This window comes from Watersipora subatra, chromosome 9 (assembly GCF_963576615.1).
Source record: "Watersipora subatra chromosome 9, tzWatSuba1.1, whole genome shotgun sequence".
In the NCBI taxonomy this organism is placed as follows: domain Eukaryota; kingdom Metazoa; phylum Bryozoa; class Gymnolaemata; order Cheilostomatida; family Watersiporidae; genus Watersipora; species Watersipora subatra.
The window spans coordinates 8,708,521-8,735,849 of record NC_088716.1 but is presented as its reverse complement, the minus strand read 5'-3'; the positions used below and the strand labels follow the sequence as shown (position 1 = coordinate 8,735,849).

The 27,329-nt window shown below is 35.8% G+C and overlaps 1 protein-coding gene across 1 annotated transcript in view; it reads left to right on the top strand.

The window, feature by feature from the left end:
- The window catches only part of LOC137404506 (uncharacterized), a 33,122-nt gene extending 5,815 nt beyond the window's left edge, over window positions 1–27,307 (top strand). The window contains exons 5-14 of the mRNA XM_068090732.1: window positions 1,643–1,791; window positions 3,914–4,023; window positions 14,475–14,655; window positions 16,195–16,326; window positions 16,886–16,988; window positions 18,750–18,832; window positions 19,127–19,283; window positions 22,717–22,890; window positions 25,080–25,315; window positions 26,731–27,307. Of these exons, the coding sequence (XP_067946833.1) occupies window positions 1,643–1,791; window positions 3,914–4,023; window positions 14,475–14,655; window positions 16,195–16,326; window positions 16,886–16,988; window positions 18,750–18,832; window positions 19,127–19,283; window positions 22,717–22,890; window positions 25,080–25,315; window positions 26,731–26,755 (1,350 nt within the window). The 3' untranslated portion in view covers window positions 26,756–27,307. The remainder of the gene's footprint in view (window positions 1–1,642; window positions 1,792–3,913; window positions 4,024–14,474; window positions 14,656–16,194; window positions 16,327–16,885; window positions 16,989–18,749; window positions 18,833–19,126; window positions 19,284–22,716; window positions 22,891–25,079; window positions 25,316–26,730) is intronic.
- The last annotated feature ends 22 nt before the right edge of the window (window positions 27,308–27,329 follow it).

The following is a 27,329-nucleotide window of genomic DNA, read 5'->3' as shown; positions in this document are numbered from 1 at the left end:
TCAAGCATTAAATAACCAAACAGGCTGACAACCGTAGAAAATGTGCATGACATTTCATTGGTTTATACATCTACATGGATGTTATCACAACAATTGAGCAGAATTTATGAAATTTTGCTACTTGCGATTTTCATTCATTGGATAGGATGATTATTTCTATTTATTTGAAGGAATATATACTCATAGATATGATGTTATATGTATGGAAGCACAGGATATGTTCAGCTCAAGACTATGTCTATGCATTGATTTTCTATGCATGTTGAATTACTAACCCACAAAATATGTCAGCACTTTCAATATCTACATATTCTCTACATTATATACGTATTAATACATTTGAAACTAGAAATTCCCCTGTCATACAGCCCACGACCAAAGTGATATTCCCCTGTCATACAGCCCACGACCAAAGTGATATTAGAAAAAAGAAAGGGTACTGATGGTTGAGAAATGCAATATTAGCAGTCAAATGGGACTGCAGTGCAATAGGATAACTGCAATGGTAGCTGTAATGTAGGGGTGTGGGTGTTATTATGTACAACAAACAACAATAATGAAAGGAAAAGATATGTTTATATCTTTCCCCCTGCAATAGGAGAAATGCAATATTAGAAGTAAAATGCACTGATATTATTAGAATAACCAATATTATTAGTATAGTAATACAGTAATAATAGAAAACCAATGCACAATTTTGTTTACATATCAAAACGGCATAGTTAACAATATCAAGAAGTTGTGATATTTATATAGATTTTTAGAAAATCTATTTAACAAAACTATTTAAAAAAAATAATAACAGTAACATATTGCCCAACATCGGTCACTATATACTTTGATCTTGTAAATTCGAATTCTTATTCTTATAATCAAATCTTATAAAGTCGAATAATTATTCTTTTAAATAAATATTGTAATAATCTCATAAAAATCGTTAGAAAAAATATCATCGTCATTTCTTTTACTTTCACTGCTTTGGACATCAGTTGGAATACCAAAGTACTCATAAGTGTCCAAAATGTCAGTTACTTTGAAATCGGCAAAAAAGAAGTGATGACTTTTCAGTACATCTACGTTAATTACGGAAACCTTCGGCAATTAGACAATACCATAGACTGATGAAATGTGCACGTTTTTTTCGTGAAATGCGCATGACTTAATAGTTCTATTCTCTGTCGCTCGGCGGTTCGATTGCCGGTTTTAATTTTGATAAAAATAAGGCTTGTCAAGTTTTAATAACGATTTCAGGCCGAATTAATCTGTCTATTTATGTATAATCCGATCTGATGAGTAAGGTTTAGGATTTTGTCTACACTTTTCAAAGACTTGGTAACATATTTAAATAGGTTTATGTGTTTTGTATCGTTATTATACTTAAACGACTCTATTGAAAAATGGTTAAATTTGTTGATGAGATTTTGGTACAAGGGTTTGCGACGTTGTTGATGAATAATTTTCGTGAGTTGTGTGCACATATGCATTTATCATAAATCTCCCAAACAATCGCTTCGCTCGTGTTTGGTCGTGGGATGAGATGCTGACATAGGTAAACACCGAGTCAGCTCTGTTAAAATGCTTGTTTCATGTAAGGAAGGTAGAACTTTACATATTCAGCAGTCTTTCACTATCCTTGCTTCAGGAGCAGCAGACAATAGATGAAATGAAACAGGAAGCCATCCAGAGGAAGAATAGGGCATCTCCTGAAGCACTGCGGCAGTCAGCATTGGGCACCGTCTCTGCTACCCGACAGGCCGCCTCACCCGCAATGTCTGTCACTAGGAGTAGCAGGTATGACTTCATGGTCATGTTCATTCAAACTGAGAAGTAGACAGTCTGTTGCCTTTTAACGCTTTCGCTACGATGAGCCGTGTAGCTCGATAAAGCGTTTGCGTATGACCAAAAGCCGCGTGGTGTAGCTTTAGCACACTTCATGCAAAACATATCTGATTGGTTAGTAGTTTATTAACTGACATATCCTATCTGTACTTAAACAAAAGGAAACAACTATCTGCATGCATTGAGCCAATAGAAAATCTGTTTACTACCTGGGCGTAGTTTCGCTTTCCAATATCTGTATTTTTTATTTTTATCTTCAATTTCCTCTTAGCAATGACCAGTCATGTCAGACACGTTACACCTACGAAGTTTTTACTCATTTTAGATCAGTAGACTATGAGTGGTTTTTAATGAACAATATTAATACTGGGAGTTATTGTATTTAGCAGTAATAATAATGCTGCAAACTGTAATATACTAATAGATCGACCGACTTGGACATGCTCATGGTTGTAGCATCAAAGGCCAAAAAAGTGTCCAAGCTCAATCTGCAACACATTTGGAGCATTTTTATGGCATCAGATGATGTAAGATTTTATGCTGATTAATTTGGTATTAAAACATTTGTTATAGACCATGTGGTTCAAAAATTATGACAATTTATATGCGCCCCAGTCAAATATGAATTTTACTAAATATGTAATCATGTCCCGCTAAAGTAGCGATAAGAGTCGAGGCACAAGAGTTTCACTACAGTAGAACTTCCTGTCCGCCGCTTCAACATATATGGGAGATGTTCACACTTAACGAGTTTTACAATCTAAAATCCTACGATAACTTCTGAATGAGTACTGCAGACGATTACATATAGCATTAAAATCATTGCATTATATAAATTGTATGTACGAATTCCACTGTATTTAAGAATTGGCTTATAGTTTGAATTCTAGCACTTTTACAGGGTTTTGAATTAAAAATTCATATCCAACTAACGAGGCTTATTTTGAAAAACCAGTCTTTAAATTTTCTTGAATGTTGTAATACAATTCCTGTGTTCGAATATCTAAAACAAAAATTACTGACAAACATAACTAACCCTCCCAGCTAAATATAGTCAAGTTCACTGCTGGTCACAGCTGTGTCTGATAGCCAATCTCAGGTGGCAATGTGCGACAGCAAAAACAGCAGTGTTGTTTGCTGTTCTAGACACGCCTACTAACTGCTTTATTTATGAGCAGTAAGCCGGGCATTACCTGGGACTTCTTTCACTATCAATCAGATAGTCAGCAGTGTGCTTAAGGTGCTGATTCCCAGGAACCAGAGGGCGTTCTGCACCCAAATAATTTTAAAGGCCGGGCGGAAGGCAAGAAGCATACTTTGTGTGAAGTTTGGATAAAATCAGGCAAAAATTGTAGAAACACAGCATTTGAGCGGATGAATGTACATACACAATGATCAGGTGGAGTTTAGTAATATAGATATGAACTTTCAATTCTGCAAGTTAACAGGCTTGTTAGGTCAGTTTGGTCCCTGCATCAGCCTTAGACAGTTGTATTAGTCTTATTAGCCTTACTAATGACAATTTCTTGACTAATGCTAGCCGTGTTTGTGACACCTGCTGCCCGCATCAGTGACACCTGCTGGCAGTGTCCGTTACACCTGCTGCTAGTGTCAGGGACATCTGCTGCCCTTGTCAGTGACTCCTGCTGCTCGCATCAGTGACATCTTCTGGCAGTGCCCGTGACACTTGCCGGCAGTGACAGTGACACCTTATTACCGTGTCAGTGCCACCTGCTGCTCGTGTCCGGGACATCTGTTGCCCGTGTCAGTGGCACCTGCTGCCCGTGTCAGTGGCACCTGCTGCCCGTGTCAGTGTCTAGCACCTACTGACTGATCATCAGCTAGTTTTTTTACGAATCTGGTCGTTAGTGTTCCAACCTTGTTTTGTCATTCACTCCTCCGAATATAGAATTCTATTTTAAGCAACTTGTACCTTCGGAGTTGTCCTCACTATTCCAATGTTACTGCATGTATTGAAGAGTTGTGAGAATGTATGGATATGTTACCCTTATTGTGCGCACACGTGTCCACTATGGACAGTTGCGGCCAGTAATTCTATATTTCGCTCTCCCAGTGCTTCAACTATCAGAAGTGTCAAAACTGACAGACTGAAGGAAATCATGTATAACCTGGATGTTGTTCCTCAGCATCCTGCAATGACCTCTAAATCCATTGACCTAATTGGTATGTGCTGCCTTCGCTATCGCTGCTTTGCTTGGGCATATCATTGTAAGCTACAGAGTCAGTACAGCCTAATGTACTCTAATGGTTACCATAGTGATAGATGTACTGTATGGTTACCATAGTAATAGTTGTACTGTAATGGTTACCATAGTGATAGATGTACTGTAATGGTTACCATAGTAATAGTTGTACTGTAATGGTTACCATAGTAATAGTTGTACTGTATGGTTACCATAGTAATAGTTGTACTGTAATGGTTGCCATAGTGATAGATGTACTGTATGGTTACCATTGGGATAGTTGTACTGTAATGGTTACCATAGTGATAGTTGTACTGTAATGGTTACCATAGTAATAGATGTACTGTAATGGTTACCATAGTAATAGATGTACTGTAATGGTTACCATAGTGATAGATGTACCGTAATGGTTACCATAGTGATAGATGTACTGTAATGGTTACCATTGGGATAGTTGTACTGTAATGGTTACCATAGTGATAGTTGTACTGTAATGGTTACCATTGGGATAGTTGTACTGTAATGGTTACCATTGGGATAGTTGTACTGTAATGGTTACCATTGGGATAGTTGTACTGTAATGGTTACCATTGGGATAGTTGTACTGTAATGGTTACCATAGTGATAGTTGTACTGTAATGGTTTCCATAGCAATAGTTGTACCGTAATGGTTTCCATAGCAATAGTTGTACTGTAATGGTTACCATTGGGATAGTTGTACTGTAATGGTTACCATAGTGATAGTTGTACTGTAATGGTTACCATAGTAATAGTTGTACTGTAATGGTTACCATTGGGATAGTTGTACTGTAATGGTTACCATAGTAATAGTTGTACTGTAATGGTTACCATTGGGATAGTTGTACTGTAATGGTTACCATAGTGATAGTTGTACTGTAATGGTTTCCATAGCAATAGTTGTACTGTAATGGTTACCATTGGGATAGTTGTACTGTAATGGTTACCATAGTGATAGTTGTACTGTAATGGTTACCATTGGGATAGTTGTACTGTAATGGTTACCATAGTAATAGTTGTACTGTAATGGTTACCATTGGGATAGTTGTACTGTAATGGTTACCATAGTGATAGTTGTACTGTAATGGTTACCATAGTGATAGTTGTACTGTAATGGTTACCATAGTAATAGTTGTACTGTAATGGTTACCATTGGGATAGTTGTACTGTAATGGTTACCATTGGGATAGTTGTACTGTAATGGTTACCATAGTGATAGTTGTACTGTAATGGTTACCATAGTGATAGATGTACTGTAATGGTTACCATAGTGATAGTTGTACTGTAATGGTTACCATTGGGATAGTTGTACTGTAATGGTTACCATAGTAATAGTTGTACTGTAATGGTTACCATAGTAATAGTTGTACTGTAATGGTTACCATTGGGATAGTTGTACTGTAATGGTTACCATAGTGATAGTTGTACTGTAATGGTTACCATAGTGATAGTTGTACTGTAATGGTTACCATAGTGATAGTTGTACTGTATGGTTACCATAGTAATAGTTGTACTGTAATGGTTACCATAGTGATAGATGTACTGTAATGGTTACCATTGGGATAGTTGTACTGTAATGGTTACCATAGTGATAGTTGTACTGTAATGGTTACCATTGGGATAGTTGTACTGTAATGGTTACCATAGTGATAGTTGTACTGTAATGGTTACCATTGGGATAGTTGTACTGTAATGGTTACCATTGGGATAGTTGTACTGTAATGGTTACCATAGTAATAGTTGTACTGTAATGGTTACCATTGGGATAGTTGTACTGTAATGGTTACCATAGTGATAGTTGTACTGTAATGGTTACCATTGGGATAGTTGTACTGTAATGGTTACCATTGGGATAGTTGTACTGTATGGTTACCATAGTGATAGTTGTACTGTAATGGTTACCATAGTGATAGTTGTACTGTAATGGTTACCATTGGGATAGTTGTACTGTAATGGTTACCATAGTGATAGTTGTACTGTAATGGTTACCATAGTGATAGATGTACTGTAATGGTTACCATAGTGATAGTTGTACTGTAATGGTTACCATTGGGATAGTTGTACTGTAATGGTTACCATAGTGATAGTTGTACTGTAATGGTTACCATAGTGATAGATGTACTGTAATGGTTACCATAGTGATAGTTGTACTGTAATGGTTACCATTGGGATAGTTGTACTGTAATGGTTACCATAGTGATAGATGTACTGTAATGGTTACCATAGTAATAGATGTACTGTAATGGTTACCATAGTGATAGTTGTACTGTAATGGTTACCATAGTGATAGATGTACTGTAATGGTTACCATAGTGATAGTTGTACTGTAATGGTTACCATTGGGATAGTTGTACTGTAATGGTTACCATAGTGATAGTTGTACTGTAATGGTTACCATAGTAATAGATGTACTGTAATGGTTACCATAGTAATAGTTGTACTGTAATGGTTACCATTGGGATAGTTGTACTGTAATGGTTACCATAGTGATAGTTGTACTGTATGGTTACCATTGGGATAGTTGTACTGTAATGGTTACCATAGTAATAGTTGTACTGTATGGTTACCATAGTGATAGTTGTACTGTAATGGTTACCATAGTAATAGTTGTACTGTAATGGTTACCATTGGGATAGTTGTACTGTAATGGTTACCATTGGGATAGTTGTACTGTAATGGTTACCATAGTAATAGTTGTACTGTATGGTTACCATAGTGATAGTTGTACTGTAATGGTTACCATTGGGATAGTTGTACTGTAATGGTTACCATAGTAATAGTTGTACTGTATGGTTACCATTGGGATAGTTGTACTGTAATGGTTACCATAGTAATAGTTGTACTGTATGGTTACCATAGTGATAGTTGTACTGTAATGGTTACCATAGTAATAGTTGTACTGTATGGTTACCATAGCAATAGTTGTACTGTAATGGTTACCATAGTAATAGTTGTACTGTAATGGTTACCATAGTGATAGTTGTACTGTAATGGTTACCATAGTAATAGTTGTACTGTAATGGTTACCATTGGGATAGTTGTACTGTAATGGTTACCATTGGGATAGTTGTACTGTATGGTTACCATAGTAATAGTTGTACTGTATGGTTACCATAGTGATAGTTGTACTGTAATGGTTACCATAGTAATAGTTGTACTGTATGGTTACCATAGCAATAGTTGTACTGTAATGGTTACCATAGTAATAGTTGTACTGTAATGGTTACCATAGTGATAGTTGTACTGTAATGGTTACCATAGTAATAGTAGTACTGTAATGGTTACCATTGGGATAGTTGTACTGTAATGGTTACCATTGGGATAGTTGTACTGTAATGGTTACCATAGTAATAGTTGTACTGTAATGGTTACCATTGGGATAGTTGTACTGTAATGGTTACCATAGTGATAGTTGTACTGTAATGGTTTCCATAGTAATAGTTGTACTGTATGGTTACCATTGGGATAGTTGTACTGTAATGGTTACCATAGTGATAGTTGTACTGTAATGGTTACCATAGTAATAGTTGTACTGTAATGGTTACCATTGGGATAGTTGTACTGTAATGGTTACCATTGGGATAGTTGTACTGTATGGTTACCATAGTAATAGTTGTACTGTAATGGTTACCATAGTGATAGTTGTACTGTAATGGTTTCCATAGTAATAGTTGTACTGTATGGTTACCATTGGGATAGTTGTACTGTAATGGTTACCATTGGGATAGTTGTACTGTAATGGTTACCATAGTAATAGTTGTACTGTAATGGTTACCATAGTGATAGTTGTACTGTAATGGTTACCATAGTAATAGTTGTACTGTAATGGTTTCCATAGTAATAGTTGTACTGTATGGTTACCATAGGGATAGTTGTACTGTAATGGTTACCATAGTAATAGTTGTACTGTAATGGTTACCATAGTGATAGTTGTACTGTAATGGTTACCATAGTAATAGTTGTACTGTATGGTTACCATAGGGATAGTTGTACTGTAATGGTTACCATAGTAATAGTTGTACTGTAATGGTTACCATTGGGATAGTTGTACTGTAATGGTTTCCATAGTGATAGTTGTACTGTAATGGTTACCATTGGGATAGTTGTACTGTATGGTTACCATTGGGATAGTTGTACTGTAATGGTTTCCATAGTGATAGTTGTACTGTAATGGTTACCATAGTAATAGTTGTACTGTATGGTTACCATAGTGATAGTTGTACTGTAATGGTTACCATAGTAATAGTTGTACTGTAATGGTTACCATTGGGATAGTTGTACTGTAATGGTTACCATAGTAATAGTTGTACTGTATGGTTACCATAGTGATAGTTGTACTGTAATGGTTACCATAGTAATAGTTGTACTGTATGGTTACCATAGTGATAGTTGTACTGTAATGGTTACCATAGTAATAGTTGTACTGTAATGGTTACCATTGGGATAGTTGTACTGTAATGGTTACCATAGCAATAGATGTACTGTAATGGTTACCATAGTGATAGTTGTACTGTAATGGTTACCATAGTAATAGTTGTACTGTATGGTTACCATAGTGATAGTTGTACTGTAATGGTTACCATTGGGATAGTTGTACTGTAATGGTTACCATTGGGATAGTTGTACTGTAATGGTTACCATAGTAATAGTTGTACTGTAATGGTTACCATTGGGATAGTTGTACTGTAATGGTTACCATAGCAATAGATGTACTGTAATGGTTACCATAGTGATAGTTGTACTGTAATGGTTACCATAGTGATAGTTGTACTGTAATGGTTACCATAGTAATAGTTGTACTGTATGGTTACCATAGTGATAGTTGTACTGTAATGGTTACCATAGTAATAGTTGTACTGTATGGTTACCATAGTGATAGTTGTACTGTAATGGTTACCATAGTAATAGTTGTACTGTATGGTTACCATAGTGATAGTTGTACTGTAATGGTTACCATAGTGATAGTTGTACTGTAATGGTTACCATAGTAATAGTTGTACTGTATGGTTACCATAGTGATAGTTGTACTGTAATGGTTACCATAGTAATAGTTGTACTGTATGGTTACCATAGTGATAGTTGTACTGTAATGGTTACCATAGTAATAGTTGTACTGTATGGTTACCATAGTGATAGTTGTACTGTAATGGTTACCATAGTAATAGTTGTACTGTAATGGTTACCATTGGGATAGTTGTACTGTAATGGTTACCATAGTAATAGTTGTACTGTATGGTTACCATAGTGATAGTTGTACTGTAATGGTTACCATAGTGATAGTTGTACTGTAATGGTTACCATAGTAATAGATGTACTGTAATGGTTACCATAGTGATAGTTGTACTGTAATGGTTACCATAGTAATAGATGTACTGTAATGGTTACCATAGTAATAGTTGTACTGTAATGGTTACCATTGGGATAGTTGTACTGTAATGGTTTCCATAGTGATAGTTGTACTGTAATGGTTACCATTGGGATAGTTGTACTGTAATGGTTACCATAGTGATAGTTGTACTGTAATGGTTACCATAGTGATAGTTGTACTGTATGGTTACCATAGTGATAGTTGTACTGTAATGGTTACCATAGTAATAGTTGTACTGTAATGGTTACCATTGGGATAGTTGTACTGTAATGGTTACCATAGTGATAGTTGTACTGTATGGTTACCATAGTAATAGTTGTACTGTAATGGTTACCATAGTAATAGTTGTACTGTATGGTTACCATAGTGATAGTTGTACTGTAATGGTTACCATAGTAATAGATGTACTGTAATGGTTACCATAGTAATAGTTGTACTGTAATGGTTACCATAGTAATAGTTGTACTGTATGGTTACCATAGTGATAGTTGTACTGTAATGGTTACCATTGGGATAGTTGTACTGTAATGGTTACCATAGTAATAGATGTACTGTAATGGTTACCATAGTGATAGTTGTACTGTAATGGTTACCATTGGGATAGTTGTACTGTAATGGTTACCATAGTAATAGATGTACTGTAATGGTTACCATAGTAATAGTTGTACTGTAATGGTTACCATAGTAATAGTTGTACTGTATGGTTACCATAGTGATAGTTGTACTGTAATGGTTACCATAGTAATAGATGTACTGTAATGGTTACCATAGTAATAGTTGTACTGTAATGGTTACCATTGGGATAGTTGTACTGTAATGGTTACCATAGTGATAGTTGTACTGTAATGGTTACCATAGTAATAGATGTACTGTAATGGTTACCATAGTAATAGTTGTACTGTAATGGTTTCCATAGCAATAGTTGTACTGTAATGGTTTCCATAGCAATAGTTGTACTGTAATGGTTTCCATAGCAATAGTTGTACTGTAATGGTTACCATAGTGATAGTTGTACTGTAATGGTTACCATAGTAATAGATGTACTGTAATGGTTACCATAGTAATAGTTGTACTGTAATGGTTACCATTGGGATAGTTGTACTGTAATGGTTACCATAGTGATAGTTGTACTGTAATGGTTACCATAGTAATAGATGTACTGTAATGGTTACCATAGTAATAGTTGTACTGTAATGGTTTCCATAGCAATAGTTGTACTGTAATGGTTTCCATAGCAATAGTTGTACTGTAATGGTTACCATAGTGATAGTTGTACTGTAATGGTTACCATAGTAATAGATGTACTGTAATGGTTACCATAGTAATAGTTGTACTGTAATGGTTACCATTGGGATAGTTGACTGTAATGGTTACCATAGTGATAGTTGTACTGTAATGGTTACCATAGTAATAGATGTACTGTAATGGTTACCATAGTAATAGTTGTACTGTAATGGTTTCCATAGCAATAGTTGTACTGTAATGGTTTCCATAGCAATAGTTGTACTGTAATGGTTACCATAGTGATAGTTGTACTGTATGGTTACCATAGTAATAGTTGTACTGTAATGGTTACCATAGCAATAGTTGTACTGTAATGGTTACCATAGTGATAGATGTACTGTATGGTTACCATAGCAATAGTTGTACTGTAATGGTTACCATAGTGATAGATGTACTGTATGGTTACCATAGCAATAGTTGTACTGTAATGGTTACCATAGTGATAGATGTACTGTATGGTTACCATAGCAATAGTTGTACTGTAATGGTTACCATAGTAATAGTTGTACTGTAATGGTTACCATTGGGATAGTTGTACTGTATGGTTACCATTGGGATAGTTGTACTGTAATGGTTACCATAGTGATAGTTGTACTGTATGGTTACCATTGGGATAGTTGTACTGTAATGGTTACCATAGTAATAGTTGTACTGTAATGGTTACCATAGTAATAGTTGTACTGTAATGGTTACCATTGGGATAGTTGTACTGTAATGGTTACCATAGTGATAGTTGTACTGTAATGGTTACCATAGTAATAGTTGTACTGTAATGGTTACCATTGGGATAGTTGTACTGTAATGGTTACCATAGTGATAGTTGTACTGTAATGGTTACCATAGTAATAGTTGTACTGTAATGGTTACCATTGGGATAGTTGTACTGTAATGGTTACCATAGTGATAGTTGTACTGTAATGGTTACCATAGTAATAGTTGTACTGTAATGGTTACCATAGTGATAGTTGTACTGTAATGGTTACCATAGTGATAGATGTACTGTAATGGTTACCATTGGGATAGTTGTACTGTAATGGTTACCATAGTGATAGTTGTACTGTAATGGTTACCATAGTAATAGATGTACTGTAATGGTTACCATAGTAATAGTTGTACTGTAATGGTTACCATTGGGATAGTTGTACTGTAATGGTTACCATAGTGATAGTTGTACTGTAATGGTTTCCATAGCAATAGTTGTACTGTAATGGTTTCCATAGCAATAGTTGTACTGTAATGGTTACCATTGGGATAGTTGTACTGTAATGGTTACCATTGGGATAGTTGTACTGTAATGGTTTCCATAGCAATAGTTGTACTGTAATGGTTTCCATAGCAATAGTTGTACTGTAATGGTTACCATAGTAATAGTTGTACTGTAATGGTTACCATAGTGATAGATGTACTGTATGGTTACCATAGCAATAGTTGTACTGTAATGGTTACCATAGTGATAGATGTACTGTATGGTTACCATAGCAATAGTTGTACTGTAATGGTTACCATAGTGATAGATGTACTGTATGGTTACCATAGCAATAGTTGTACTGTAATGGTTACCATAGTGATAGTTGTACTGTAATGGTTACCATAGTAATAGTTGTACTGTAATGGTTACCATTGGGATAGTTGTACTGTAATGGTTACCATAGTGATAGTTGTACTGTAATGGTTACCATAGTAATAGTTGTACTGTAATGGTTACCATTGGGATAGTTGTACTGTAATGGTTACCATAGTGATAGTTGTACTGTAATGGTTTCCATAGCAATAGTTGTACTGTAATGGTTTCCATAGCAATAGTTGTACTGTAATGGTTACCATTGGGATAGTTGTACTGTAATGGTTACCATTGGGATAGTTGTACTGTAATGGTTTCCATAGCAATAGTTGTACTGTAATGGTTACCATAGTAATAGATGTACTGTAATGGTTTCCATAGCAATAGTTGTACTGTAATGGTTTCCATAGCAATAGTTGTACTGTAATGGTTACCATAGTAATAGTTGTACTGTAATGGTTACCATAGCAATAGTTGTACTGTAATGGTTACCATAGTGATAGATGTACTGTATGGTTACCATAGCAATAGTTGTACTGTAATGGTTACCATAGTGATAGATGTACTGTATGGTTACCATAGCAATAGTTGTACTGTAATGGTTACCATAGTGATAGATGTACTGTATGGTTACCATAGCAATAGTTGTACTGTAATGGTTACCATAGTGATAGATGTACTGTATGGTTACCATAGCAATAGTTGTACTGTAATGGTTACCATAGTGATAGATGTACTGTATGGTTACCATAGCAATAGTTGTACTGTAATGGTTACCATAGTAATAGTTGTACTGTAATGGTTACCATTGGGATAGTTGTACTGTAATGGTTACCATAGTAATAGATGTACTGTAATGGTTACCATTGGGATAGTTGTACTGTAATGGTTACCATAGTAATAGTTGTACTGTAATGGTTACCATAGTGATAGTTGTACTGTAATGGTTACCATTGGGATAGTTGTACTGTAATGGTTACCATAGTAATAGTTGTACTGTAATCGTTACCATAGTGATAGTTGTACTGTAATGGTTACCATTGGGATAGTTGTACTGTAATGGTTACCATAGTAATAGATGTACTGTAATGGTTACCATAGTAATAGATGTACTGTAATGGTTACCATAGTGATAGTTGTACTGTAATGGTTACCATGGTGATAGTTGTACTGTAATGGTTACCATAGTAATAGATGTACTGTAATGGTTACCATAGTGATAGATGTACTGTATGGTTACCATAGCAATAGATGTACTGTATGGTTACCATAGCAATAGATGTACTGTATGGTTACCATAGTGATAGATGTACTGTAATTGTTACCATAGTGATAGATGTACTGTAATGGTTACCATAGTAATAGATGTACTGTATGGTTACCATAGTGATAGATGTACTGTATGGTTACCATAGTGATAGTTGTACTGTATGGTTACCATTGGGATAGTTGTACTGTAATGGTTACCATATGGATAGCAGTTATGATTGTCTCATCAAAGAAGTGTGTCGTTTACTAGTTTTATTTGTACATAAAACTTCATACTTTGGATTGACTGAATTTAAATTTTGAAAATGTCATAACCAGCTAGCTCTGCATTTTAGAAATTCCATAACCAGGCAACTTTACATTTTGAAAATTTTAAGCGGTTCGATGTACATTTTAAAAATTCCTAGTCAGTTAAATTCAAATTTTGGAAATTTTATAACCAGCTAGCTTTAGATTTTAGCAATTCCTAAACAGTTTGGTTTATATTTTGGGAATTTTCATAGCCGGCTAGCAAGACATTTTAGAAATTCCATATATGATTTTCTATTGGAAGATCATAAGCTATGTTTTCTATTAAGCAGATGATTTTGCACAAAAAATATCCTTGTCACTTCATAATAGACTAAAGTAAATGAACCTGCTACTTTCTGTTTACTGATTGGCTATCATGAACAGTTTTTGTCACTCCAGCCCTTTATTTTCAGCATGTGGCCATGGTTGTTGGTGCTGGTAGTTTCCTAGCTTTTCACTAGACAGATATTCTAGCGTTCTTAAAAGTAACCTTACCCTTTGCAAGTATTCCTCAAATGTTTGTAATATCATGTACACAGACTATAGGGACGGGTTCGTAAAACAGAGTTGATGAATCATGTCTTATAATAGTTGATGCTGACAGAAAGACTTCTATAATAGTAAAGTTCTTCTCATGCAGCTGAGTCTGTGGTAAAACTGCTGGAACGTAGTCCTGGCCGATTCAAAGTTGTGGCCAAACGTCTGCATGGGCGACTTTTGCCTAGAAGTCTCCGAACCTACATCTGGACAGAATGTCTTTATCAGTCTGAGAAAGACCGGCTTGTACGTGGAGCCAACGTTGAGCGGATCCTGCGGGAAAGGTATAAAGTTTATTATATCTCTTGACACAGCGCTGACTAGTAATTGATGTGTGCATTGTTCAGATATATGACTGGTGATACCTGGAGCTTATCACTAGTTTCACATCATATTTTATATAGCATTCTTTTGCTACGGTTGAGCATACAGTAGTCTCTCACCATCGGCAGTAATGAATGACAAAAATGAAAATTTACGACATAGAAATTAATAATAATACACTCATACCCAGTAATCGCCTTTACATTAATCGTAAATCGTAAGCATTGTACCCTTTCTTTTAGATTTATTAGACAATTTTGTTCAAGAGGCATGATGAGGGTATCACTAGTACTTTGTACTTGTACATTTTACAAAATGTAATAAAAAACTGCTAGCCATGATCACTACTACTAAAATGGAATGCACACTAGGCAAGAGTATGAGAGATTATGGATTTTAGCTTTTTTATTTATATTTTCATTTTTAATTTTTTATATTTTTATCTCTCAAAGTCTGAACAAATAAGAATTATACTAACAACTAGTTATGGAAAACACACACTGTTGGACGTTTGTTGTTTGTGAGAGTCTGTATGAGTGAATAACAGTCTCAAGAATATTTTTAGCCGTAAAGTCTCCTATCTGACAGAAAGTTTAATAAGCAAACCAGTCTAGACTGTTGGTTTAGGTAATACAATGCGGTGAACTAAAGACATTGATCCCTCATTTTTCACAGTTGATTAGGACTAGGGCCTCACCAAAAGTAAAATTCCATGAGATAGAAACTGATTTTTTAAAGTATAAGCTGTACTTTTTACACCAGAAAACTTAAACTACTTTCTAAACTTATTGTATTAATTTTATTGTATGAACTTCATATATAATAAGTAGGGCTGCACAATGATCGCGTTAATTAAATAATTAACTTGATGTATTTAAATTTGTATTTAGCTGTATTATTTGTTTTCGAATATGCAGGTTTTTGCTAGATGAATTCTAAGATTAATCGAAGATTAACTGGTTCAGGCCAGTTATTAATCGCGATTAATTGTTATAATCGTTGTGCATCTCTAATAATAAGTGAATTAATTGAAGTTTTCTTGACTGACTTTCAGTTTGTGTTTCAACTTCAGTCCCAGTACTTTGGACCAGAGAATGTACTTACGCTGTAGTATGTACTTGATCTGGTTTAAATAGTCATGCTTGTGGTTACGGTAACTGGGTTCACTGCGAGAAGGAGGTCAGATGCTTGTAGATATGAAAGAGATTTATGTAATTTTAGTGTTTTTGTAATTTATGTTGTTTGATTTTATGAATGAATACCCTGTGAAAGTACTGAAGCCGTGAAGGCTGAACCAGTAGTAGCAATGGTTTGTGCCGCTTGATTGAATGTAGGAAGCCTGATCATTGATCTCAAAGATTAATGACTAGTTTATCTTTGGCCTGTATGTTACTGACAATATTTGAGACACATCACTCGTTTTATCTATGGTAATTATGACATATTTTGCATTTTGCCAATTTTAGACAACTTGCCTGCATTTGTCATCTGATTGACAGGTTTGGCAAGACGGTTGCTAGGAATGTAGGAGAGCTGAGGATAAAGCGAGCGACCCAGTCTCCTATTCACAGGATAATAGAGAATTCTACATTAGAGCTGTATGGCACTGTACCAGCTCTTGCCACCTACAGGTCAGTGCTTTCTCTTTACATTCATGCAGCTGTATTGTGTCTGTCTCATATTATATATGGCCTTGCTAATTCATGGAGTACGTAACAATCCTATAGCATTATAGCGTCTACTGGTTTTACAGTCATACGGTTGTGGCCGAGTGATAAGCCGTACCCATTGCTTTTCCCATGTCTATCGACAAATACTGGTTTTTTTTAAACTCTTGGATCGATTGCGAACAAATAACTGCTTATTTTATTTATTAACATAAAAAAGAAAATTTTTAACTTTCATTATTTGAGAATTGTAAAATGAGAGTTGTTTGTGGTTGTTAGTGATGTATAGACAACTCCTCATACTACTAGTGTTTTTCCATCTTATTCACTCTAACCCTCACATAGACCTTACAACTTTAAGTGCCTTCTTTGTGAAGGGTTCAATTGCACTTCCATCATCAGTGTTTTAGGACATTGTAATTTCACAAATCACCTGATGAACATGTTTCTCATTGGGTAGCTTGTGATCCTAGTGATGTTGCTTCTCTTTACCTTTAGTCTGTTGGGCTGTGTCTGTTTATAGAAACCAGAGCATGATGAAAGATGCTGTGAAAGCACTGAACATCCTCTACACATACGATAGGACTTATGAGCCCTACCTTATCCTCTGGCTCTTTCCGCTCCAGGTGAGCAGTTTGACATGACCTGACAGGTGTCCATTTAGATGGTTTTTAAGTCCGTATTATATCTTGTGCAAAAATTAATATTTAAACCATAACTGTCACGAACAACTTTTATCGTATTTATTAAGTAAATCAGACATGTTCATTCCGATTTTGTACTCAAAATAAAGATTAGTCCACTAACCTTCAAAGTCATTTAGGCTTTTTTAAAGCGTTTCAATATCCGTTTCAAAAACAACACAATCGGCATTACAAGCTCTGCCCATAAATATGTGACGAAACCTAGATTTTTCAGGAACGGAAGTTAGGAATGTTTAGTCCGATTTAGAATAATAGAGATTGGTGTCTTAAAACACATTGTTATCTAAATCCAGCCTGTAAAATAATTTCAGTTTTTTATGAAAGGTATATAAACTATTTAAAATTGCTCGTAGCTTGTTACATGACGTTTAAATGGGCTGAACGCCAAGAAAGATGAGCTCAAAAAGCGCTGTTTTATCACAAGCTAGCGTTGTTATCGCGCTTTTTTAAATATGCAATGTTAAATAGCTTATCTACCTTTCAGAAAAGACTGATATTATTTTTAAGGCTGAATTTAAATATTAATGCATTTTAAAACACCCATTTCTATTATTCTAAATCGGTCTAAACATCCCTACGTAACTTCTGTTCTTAAAAAGCTAGGTTACGTCACGTATTTATGGGCGGAGCTTGTTATGCCGATCGTGTTGTTTTCGAGACCGATATTAAAACGCTGTAAAAAATCCTTCATTACTCTAAAAGTTAGTGGACCAATCTTTATTTTGAGTACAAAATCGGAATCAGCGTGTCTGATTTACCTAGTAAAGTTGTTCGTGATAGTTATGGTTTAACAACCTGACATGCACTGACTGGAATTTCCAATCACCAGTTAATGAAGTATTTTATAGTAGCGTAAAAACTAATGGTTGTCCTTTACCCATGGTCATCCCACTGCATGTTCATTTAATTTTGCCAACGTCTTGTCAAACATTTCTTTTCGGTTTTCTTCAAAAGCATTCATTTTTTATTTTATTTCTGAGATCAAGTGAAAATACTTCAATCTAGCTGTATCTTGTCTGTTTATTTCTCACTTTATTATCATTCAGCTTGTTTCGCATATGACAATGCAATACACATGCATAATAGAGTTGTCTGCTCTCGATCTGGAAGAATTTTTCCTACGAGTTCCAGCAACTAATCTTTTACTACTGTAGGGATGAAGCATAAAACCTAATATTTGGTTGGATGTGATATTTATACTGTTTAAAATTACACTTTTGATTCGAAGGCAGGAATCTCAGGGCCACATCTATTTACTTGGGAGTCATTTCATATAAATTTTATGGAAACGTGATTCGGAAATTATTAGCTGAAGTTAGGCTACAGCCCACCAGGTTCATATCAATTAAAAGGATTCACTACCTTAACAGCCCTGCTGCATTGTGTTATGAGTTGGTTGTCTATGCTCTCAGTTATTCAGTTAGTTGTGATGCTGAATCTGATTGGTTTTCAACATATTAGGAAGTCTTTGTCTATAGCTGTTTGACTATAGCATTTGTAAGTTGATATACAAAATATGAAATCACTAAACGTTAAGTATATTTCACCATAGAAGTAGCTTATGGCAAATATTTAATAGTAAAATTTATTTCCAAATCAGTGTTATCTATAGATGAGGATGGTTGATGTGTTGCTTTTACTGTAACTATCCGTGAATTTATTCATTGACTTATTTATTTTTAGCTCGCGTTTTCTAGCAACGCCGTCACATCTGGCGCAGAATATGTATATGAGCTGGCTATGTACCTCGACATACTTAACTCCAGGTAATCTCTTACTGATCTAGTTTTCAAGTTTTTGGATTTTTTTTCAAAGGTAGTGTAAAATATATAAGTTACTAATCGTAGTGATCAAGTTTACTGTAGTATCTGGTGATTGGTCGATTCATGGCCTTGAAGTGTATCCTAATTTATCACCGTTCATAACCTCTGCTATCAGGTATAAGATATGTGGTGGGTTACTGAACACTGGGTCACACAAGATATCTTCAATATTTTACCTTACAACTGTGAGAGGTTCGGGAGGACAAGGTATTATCATGGGCAGTACCATATTTGCAGTCTGTTCACCCAATGGTCAAATGTACACGCTGTCTCTGACATGGTCATTCATCTGCTGCTCATCAATGACAAAGAGTTTCATGATCACCTCATGTCTATCTGCCAGCTGAATGTACAGTTCAAGACTAAGGACTTCCTGTTAGAGCAGGTTCAAAAGGTAGGGGTGTCTGCAGCAGCCCGTATTCACTTCTCTAATGTTTAGGACTTTATGCTTATGTACTGTAATAATGCTGATGATGTGCAGCATATTGGATCGCAACTCATTAATATTGGTTGAAATACAGTGCGAGTGTGTTTCATAGAAGTTAATCAGCCATAGAACTATCAGACATAGTTTTTCCATGTCTATGTGACATGGAAAAAGTACATGTTCTCAAGTACATGTACATATGTTCATTTGTACATGTGCATAAGAGCATATGTACATAGTTTTTCCATGTCTATGTGATATGGACAAAGTACATGTTCTCAAGTACATGTACATATGTTCATTTGTACATGTGCATAAGAACATATGTACATAGTTTTTCCATGTCTATGTGACATGGAAAAAGTACATGTTCTCAAGTACATGTACATATGTTCATTTGTACATGTGCATAAGAACATATGTACATAGTGTTTCTATGTCTATGTGACATGAAAAAACTACTAGAACAGTTGTGGCATTGGTCTAGGCTGTCTGACCTCTGAACAGCAGGTTAGAGTCTCATTTTTAAATAAGGCCACTGGCTGTGGCAGGAATGGCATCAAACCTTAAAGATGTAGTTGCGTCAAATTTAAGTTGATCTTAAAAGAAAGCATTTTTTTTCTCTATCAGTTGATATGTTGTTTGTTGTTTTACGCGATCGCATTGCCAAGATATTTGAAGATTAAAACCGAAAAAATCTGATCGCCGTAAAAACGCTCAGGCCACCAAAACGTGCCCAGACTTGCCCAAAATGATGTCACGCGTTAGGCAACCTGTCTCTATCTCTCGTATTCACATTGGGTATTTGCGATAAAAGTCTAGTCTTACGCGGCTCTATTGGCATATATCTTATTTTGTATTTGCTCATGTTGGCTAGAATAAAATTTTAAATCCTGCTACAGATGCATTATTATGAATGTTTCAAAGGCCTCAAATAACGAAAATTGAAAATTTGTTCTACTCACTTTCTCCAAATGTTGTGTAAACATTTGGGTACCGACTACCAATTCTACCGGTCTACGGTAATTCTGTCAAGTCACTTTTGTAGAACGCGGTCTTTGTATCAGCACAGTTCTGCAGCTACCCATACAAACGATATACAGCCTCCCATAAGCCCCGCCACATTATGTCGCCTATTACCTATTGCCTACGTACTAGTTTCTTACTAGTAGTATTCTTACCGAATACTAGATAAGTGAAATAAGCAAGCCACCTCTTTGAAAAGAATATAGACAGGGATAGAGTTTTAAGGATGAGAAGTCTGCTGCAAACTGGATTTGAACTCACATTCTCCAGTTCTGCGGACACCCATATACCATATCCGATTCACTACAATATTCTGCAAATCATGTTTTGCATTATCTTCAACAATATTATTTTATTATATAATTTTTACAAGCAAAAATATTTTCATCTCGGCATAAAACTTTTATTAAAAATATTCATCAAGTCGTGGCCACTCAGATAGTATTAGCTGATACAATAAGACAAATTCATCTACTGCAACAAACTCAAACAAAACATCATGGCTTATGCAGCATGCATTCAAGTCTCCCTTTCCACTTTATGGCAGTTTCCACACTGACAAAGCTTCTTCGGCTGGTGGGACGACATAAACATTCTGTAATCAGTAAAAAAAAATGCAATAAATATATGTCATTCTAAAGCGTATCTATTGACAGCTTCCAAATCGGGAGTTAAATAGATTGCGAGTGTAATTTTAAAAACGAATAAACATTTAATAAAGGCACAAGTACGCCAAGCCAACGATTCGAAGCTTTGGTTCTGGAAATTAAAGATTTGCAATGATCAATCGATTTTACCCACTTCCTACGAGTGAAAATAATTTGTAATCATGACTCTAATTTACCAAAGAAAATTCGAAAAAAATATTATAGCTAGGTAAAACGGCAGATAAGCTATGAAACGATGATTGGAGATAGCAAAGAATTATCATTTTATTAATTAGTATATGTATTTATGACTATAAAAAATATTACATTTACTCAAGTATAGAAGACTCTAAGTTAATTTACCTCCATTCTGTCTTCTTCTGCAGCAAAACGCTGCTGACGCCTGTCAGCTTTGGCCATAGGCTGTCTACTCTAATCTTTTACTAAAAGTTGCTCAGATAACTCTGAGTAGCGGTCGCTCGAACTTGAAGCCATTTTAAAACTATGTATAGCTTAGTAATTGTTGAAACGCGTTGAATCTGTAACGCGTAATGATAATGAATTCTCTAATTAGGAGAATCTTCGAGATCACAGACAACGCGTTTTACGAGTGATAACATTTATTACGGCCTATATAAAAATTTCGCACGCATGATTGGCTAACGAATCGACCTCATATTTATTGCTCGTGGTTTCGTTTCAGATACCTTGCTTGTGACGTCACGAAATAGGCACTCGCTGGAACGTGAGCTTTTTAAAAGAGGGCCTCATTCAAACGCATATATATCTGGACAGGGTTGGTCTACAAAGACAAAAATGGCATCAAATTGTAGCTGATGTTTTAGCCTTTTATGGGTCCTAATTGACTTTTTTGACGCAACTACATCTTTAAACTTTCAAACTGGGCATGTTTCCAGTTGTCGAGGTTCCCTTTCTACTGGACTCAGACATGTCTAGCCAAAATCACAAAGTCATTTCTTGTACAGCAATAATCTTAAAACACGCATAGCCTTTGCTTGCAGCAAGCAAAGAAAACACCAAACCCGATCTTCGAGGTATTACACCAGCACCCCCTCACACTCACCCTCCACACTCACCCTCACACCCACTTGCACACCCATCCGTACATCCACACACACACTCCCACACATACCTGACTGTAGGACATATCAAACTGAACAAGTTCCACCCAGTTATTCATCCTTGTTTATGCATAAGTGAACCAGTGCATAATGGTTTATTACGGTGTTTATAAAATGCGTCAAGCTATGAATGATAGTACAATAATTTTAGTTGTCAATTTTGTATGTAGAATCATTGAGCCGCACAAGTTTTGCAATGACTTCTCATAAGCCTGCCAACAGTCAACCTTTTTTAAGATAAAAAAGGATAAAGAACATGTGTACATCGTTCACAAAATTAGAAATGGTGTCATAGCCATAAGTCCAGGGATGGAATAGCATATATTTTTATACTCACAAGATAAAGTATTCCGATTCATATTTTTGATATGGCAATTGCTTATCACAGCTGAACATTTATCTTCCATTTCACTATTCCATAGCAAGCCAGTTTGTTGATCAAGTTTATGCCAGGAAATAAAACTTAAAATCATGACTGTATGGTGTGTGCGTGCGCATGTGTGTGGAGTTATTCCCCCTTTTGCTTTCCTGACCACGCTCATAGAGTGACAACAGTATTCTTATGCAATGTTTCTATATTGATAGGAAAGACAGGAGGCTCTAAAGATGCTCAAGAAGCCTCCTGAACAAGAGAGTTCTGATCCACAGCAGCTACTTGCTGACCCGCGTATGTATATCAGAAAGTGGATAGGCGAGGGATTTGTCAGTGTCCTTGACACCACATCAGTGATGTTTGTGTGGGACCAACTTTTTCTTCAGGTGAGTGCCGGCTGACTTATACTGATATCACTCGCATACTCTGATCTTTGTACAGTTTGATTGGCTAGTGTATGCTTTCTAATTGGTTAATCTAACTTATTGCTGTTAGTTTGATTGTTTAAAGTGTATGGATTGACCAGGTGAAATCCTGGCGCTGCATGGTTAATAAGATAATTACCCAATTAATTTGAAGCTAGTAACATAAGCTAGTAAAATTCTTACTATAGTAAGAGCCATGTCAAAAGGCAGCATAATAAACGTTATGTTATGCGTAATGATCAAGCAATGATCAAGCGAGCTAGTTAATAACCCCAAGCTAGAGTTGCCCCATTTCTAATATCGGAATCGGTATCGGTGCCAATATGGGTGTTAAGTATCTGAATCGGTATCGGCCGATCTTTTCTTGAAAAATCGGAAACTTCAGATACTTTTTACAGGTCAACTATTTAGCAGAAAACCGCATTTTAGCCTGCTACACTAATAACAAATCATCAGCTGCAAGTTCCTTCTTTTAACCTAATGAATTACAAGCCTGTCACACAATCTATTTCATGTCTGTAGCCTAATAAACATCCACACAGCTGAGGAATATTTTGGCTTTAGTCAGGACGTAATCACAAAGTGCGGTATTTCCCAATTACAGCGATATGATTTATTGCAGCCAATCACGAACAAAAGAACAATCATGGGAAACATGAATGCGGTGTAATGTTTCTATTTACTAGCATTACGAAAGTAATTTGAGCAGCCGATGCATAAACCCATAAAGTTATCTATCTGTCTCTTGATCCTGACTATAGGCCACTATATGATGTATCCTTGTATCGCATAAATTAACCTCAGTGGCTTATCGGTATTTAGCCTGTCCTTAAATTAGCCGGTAATTAAACGAAACATTTATTTGCTCTAAACAGTACAGGCGCAGCAGTTCGTTCAGCAGTAGAAGAAAGACTTAATTATCACAGATAAAGCTGTACCACTAACAGTAATTACCATTATTAATAACAGATTTCAAGAACCATGGACTGTTTTGTTACTAGATGCACGGTATGGCAGTATATGAATGTATATACATGTATGACTTTTTTCCATAACTACAAACAAATAATACATGAATATTTATATTTTCTTTGCATTATATTTATATTTGCATAATAAAATTAACAATTATCTATGCAACTCAAAAGATCTGAATCGGATTTATTTTTCAATAAGAATCGGTATATCGAATCGGTATCTGAATCGGCTGGTGAAATTAGAATCGGGGCATCTACCCCAAGCGCTTCAGGTGTGCCTGGTTTAACTGATGTAATGAATATTTGCAGTTATTTATTCCTGCCCCCAGTTGGACATGTAGTCTCATGGGTTAGTTCGTCTGTCTGCAGACCTAGAGGTGCTGAGTTCAAATATTTTGTGAAGCGGATTTTTCTTACCTAAAACTTTATCGTTATAACTAGACACACGAATGACAGACAGACAAATACTGAGATTCATATATATATATAGATTAGATTGTTGCATGTTTATAACTCTAAATAGCATTTCTGGAATATTCTTTGACTTGTTCATTTTCACTCATTACTAACACTGACACCTCGGTAGTCCTGTGCTGTGAGCGATTGTCTGATGCACAGAGAATAAGTACATGTATATATAAAATAATTTTAAAACATTGAAGGTGAAAGATTGGCATAGGTGGTAGCTTATCGGGCTATCAAGCTCATTGTCGTGGGTTCGAATCCTGTATGATGTAATTCTTTGTCTCTAGGCAGACATAGCTTTTATTATATAAAAGACTAGCTGTGCTACCCGGCGTTGGCTTTGTATTAAAAATCAGCTCATAAACAATGAGAGGTAATGTAGTTGCTTGCCACTAGCTATTAGCCTGGCACATTGCCAATGGAAAATTTGAGTGAGCTTACTAATAAGAGCTACCGCTACATCATCACTTTGCGTCGTGCCTGAAAGCGATAGCTTATTTGCTCCCATATTGCAACATATATCGCCTAGCGAATTTATCAAGCTGTGTGGCTTGGTAAGGCGTCCGACTGGCAAACTGGAAAGTCTGAGATCAAATCTTCTGCGGTTTGGATTCTTTATTCCAAGATTTTAATATCTGTAGCTGGAATGACACACATACCTTGAAAAATATATATAGATGATTTGTTGCCTATGCTTATATCTGGTAGGGTTGGGACAGCACAGTCTTACAAGACTTCACGCTCGTCATTATGCTTCTGCTGAGGGATCGGTTTCTCGTCTGCAATGATCACATGTCTATGCGACAAGTTTTCCTAGATGAACCGTGTAAGCTCCTCCTCATGGACATACAGACAGCCTGGCTGAAGCTGCATCAGAATGTGAGCTATCCTGATCTTGCTGCTTGCAACAGAGTGCGGCCCACTGCATCTCCGCTTCAGACTAGGTTTGTAGGATCTTTGTCTATCTCTTGTTCTGCATTTTTAGGTGTTTTTGACTGATTTACTCTCTCCACACACATACCACTTGTTATTGCCATGGAGCTGTCTGCCTGGCCTACTTTAGGAGTTGGTCTCTCCTACAGTTTTCAGCCAATTGTCATAGTGATGTATACTCGGCTTAATTTAGGAGTTAGTTTCTCCTACAGTTTTCAGATGCCAAGTTATTGTCATGTTACTGTCTATGTAGCCTACAAGCGTGACACCATGTAATAAAGTGAGGTTTGAATGGAAGTGCTCTAGAGAAAGTTTTATGAAGCAATAGATGGTTTAATGTAATTTGAGAGAATGATTTAATGAAAACACAGTCAAACCTCCATTTAACATAAAAATTTTAGGAGATAACTTGAAAGGTTATCTCCCAAAATTCTTATGGGAGATAATCTTAAAATCTGGAAATAACTTCTAAGATTCTACCATTCTAAAAGGTTATTTCCGGCGTACGACATTCGGAACCTTTCCATTACTGTTTCATGGCTAAACAATATACAGTTCTTCTTGGCTAAACAATTACATTCGAAATGAAATTTTAACCATAATTGAAAGTGCGAAAAATGACGTAAAAATCAGTTAGTTTAAAATTACTGCAGCTAAAATGAGAGTAAGTTATGCTGTCTCTGTGTTTCTCTGTCCGTCTATAAGTGTCTGTCTGTATCTGTATATCCGTGTCTTTATGTCTCTATCACCTCTACTTACACACCAAGGCTGTGCCTCTACATAGAGATAAGGGACAACAACCACTTATTAATTTATTATTACTTTCTTAATTAAGTTGTGTTACATATAATTATATTATATAACTCATTTCAATACTACATAAAATCATCTGATATTTGTCTGAGAGTTTTCGTAAGTTTTGTGTGCTGGGGACCAAATTAAATGAATTATAGTTTATTCTCATGGAATTCTTGATCCAACATATGACATAAATTCTTATGTAGAAGTTTGACTGTATTTACTTTAGGAGTTGATTTCTCATATTCTCTCAAATTACATTAAACCATCATTTGCTTCATAAAACTTTTTCTGCAACACTTCCGTTCAAGCCTCACTTTATTACATAGTGTCAAGCTTGTAGCCTACATAGACAGTAGCATGACAATAACAATTGGTCTGAAGGCTGTAGGAGGTTATTAAAATATGGAGTTGTTACCCCGCTCGAAATTGTTAGAATAAGGAGTCGCTATCTCTCTTTGGATTGGTAATGTTAGGAGAGAAGCAGTAATATTTTCCTTCAGGTTTTCACACGCAAAGTTAAGCTCTGTTTATAATCTAGAACAGTGGGAATTTTTGGGTTCGTTTAAAGCAAATGAAGTACTGTCTGATTCCTCACTTTAGGTTTGGTATTGGCTGTTTGTTGTAGTGTGACAACTCCGCTGCCCTCCTAATTCACTTAACTTATACTGGCGCATATATACCTTGGAGCCGACCACATCCCACTTTCTACTCAAGATTACAGTTAGGAAGTTGGAAGCTCTGTTCCTAGCCCCCTCACTACTGAGTTAGAAAGTTGGAAGCTCTGTTCCTAGCCCCCTTACTACTGAGCCTTTCAGGCTACTATTCGGGTTTCTTACATATTTTTTAGAATTGATTTCTCACTAGTTGCCATAAGCCTTCTATTACCATGTTATTTTTCTATGTTATATTGCAGTATAGTCTCATAGACAAGCAGGGTTGGTTAGATGTTAATCCATCTTCTCTTGAACTGTTAATCGTCTCCACTTGTAATTGGTTTTTTATTGCTGTCATATCACTTCTTGTTTCTCATTACTCAAGTATTCAATTCAGTGCCTCTGTCAGGAGCTCCTCTAAAAGAGATTTATAATATGGATGCACTGTATTTATTACTGTAAGCTGTCCTGCATTTGGTATTTCTATTTTTCTTTATTTAAAGGTGGCTTATTTCTATTCAGATATAATATATGGAAATAATAATAATACTCGATATTCTCATGTAAAAGC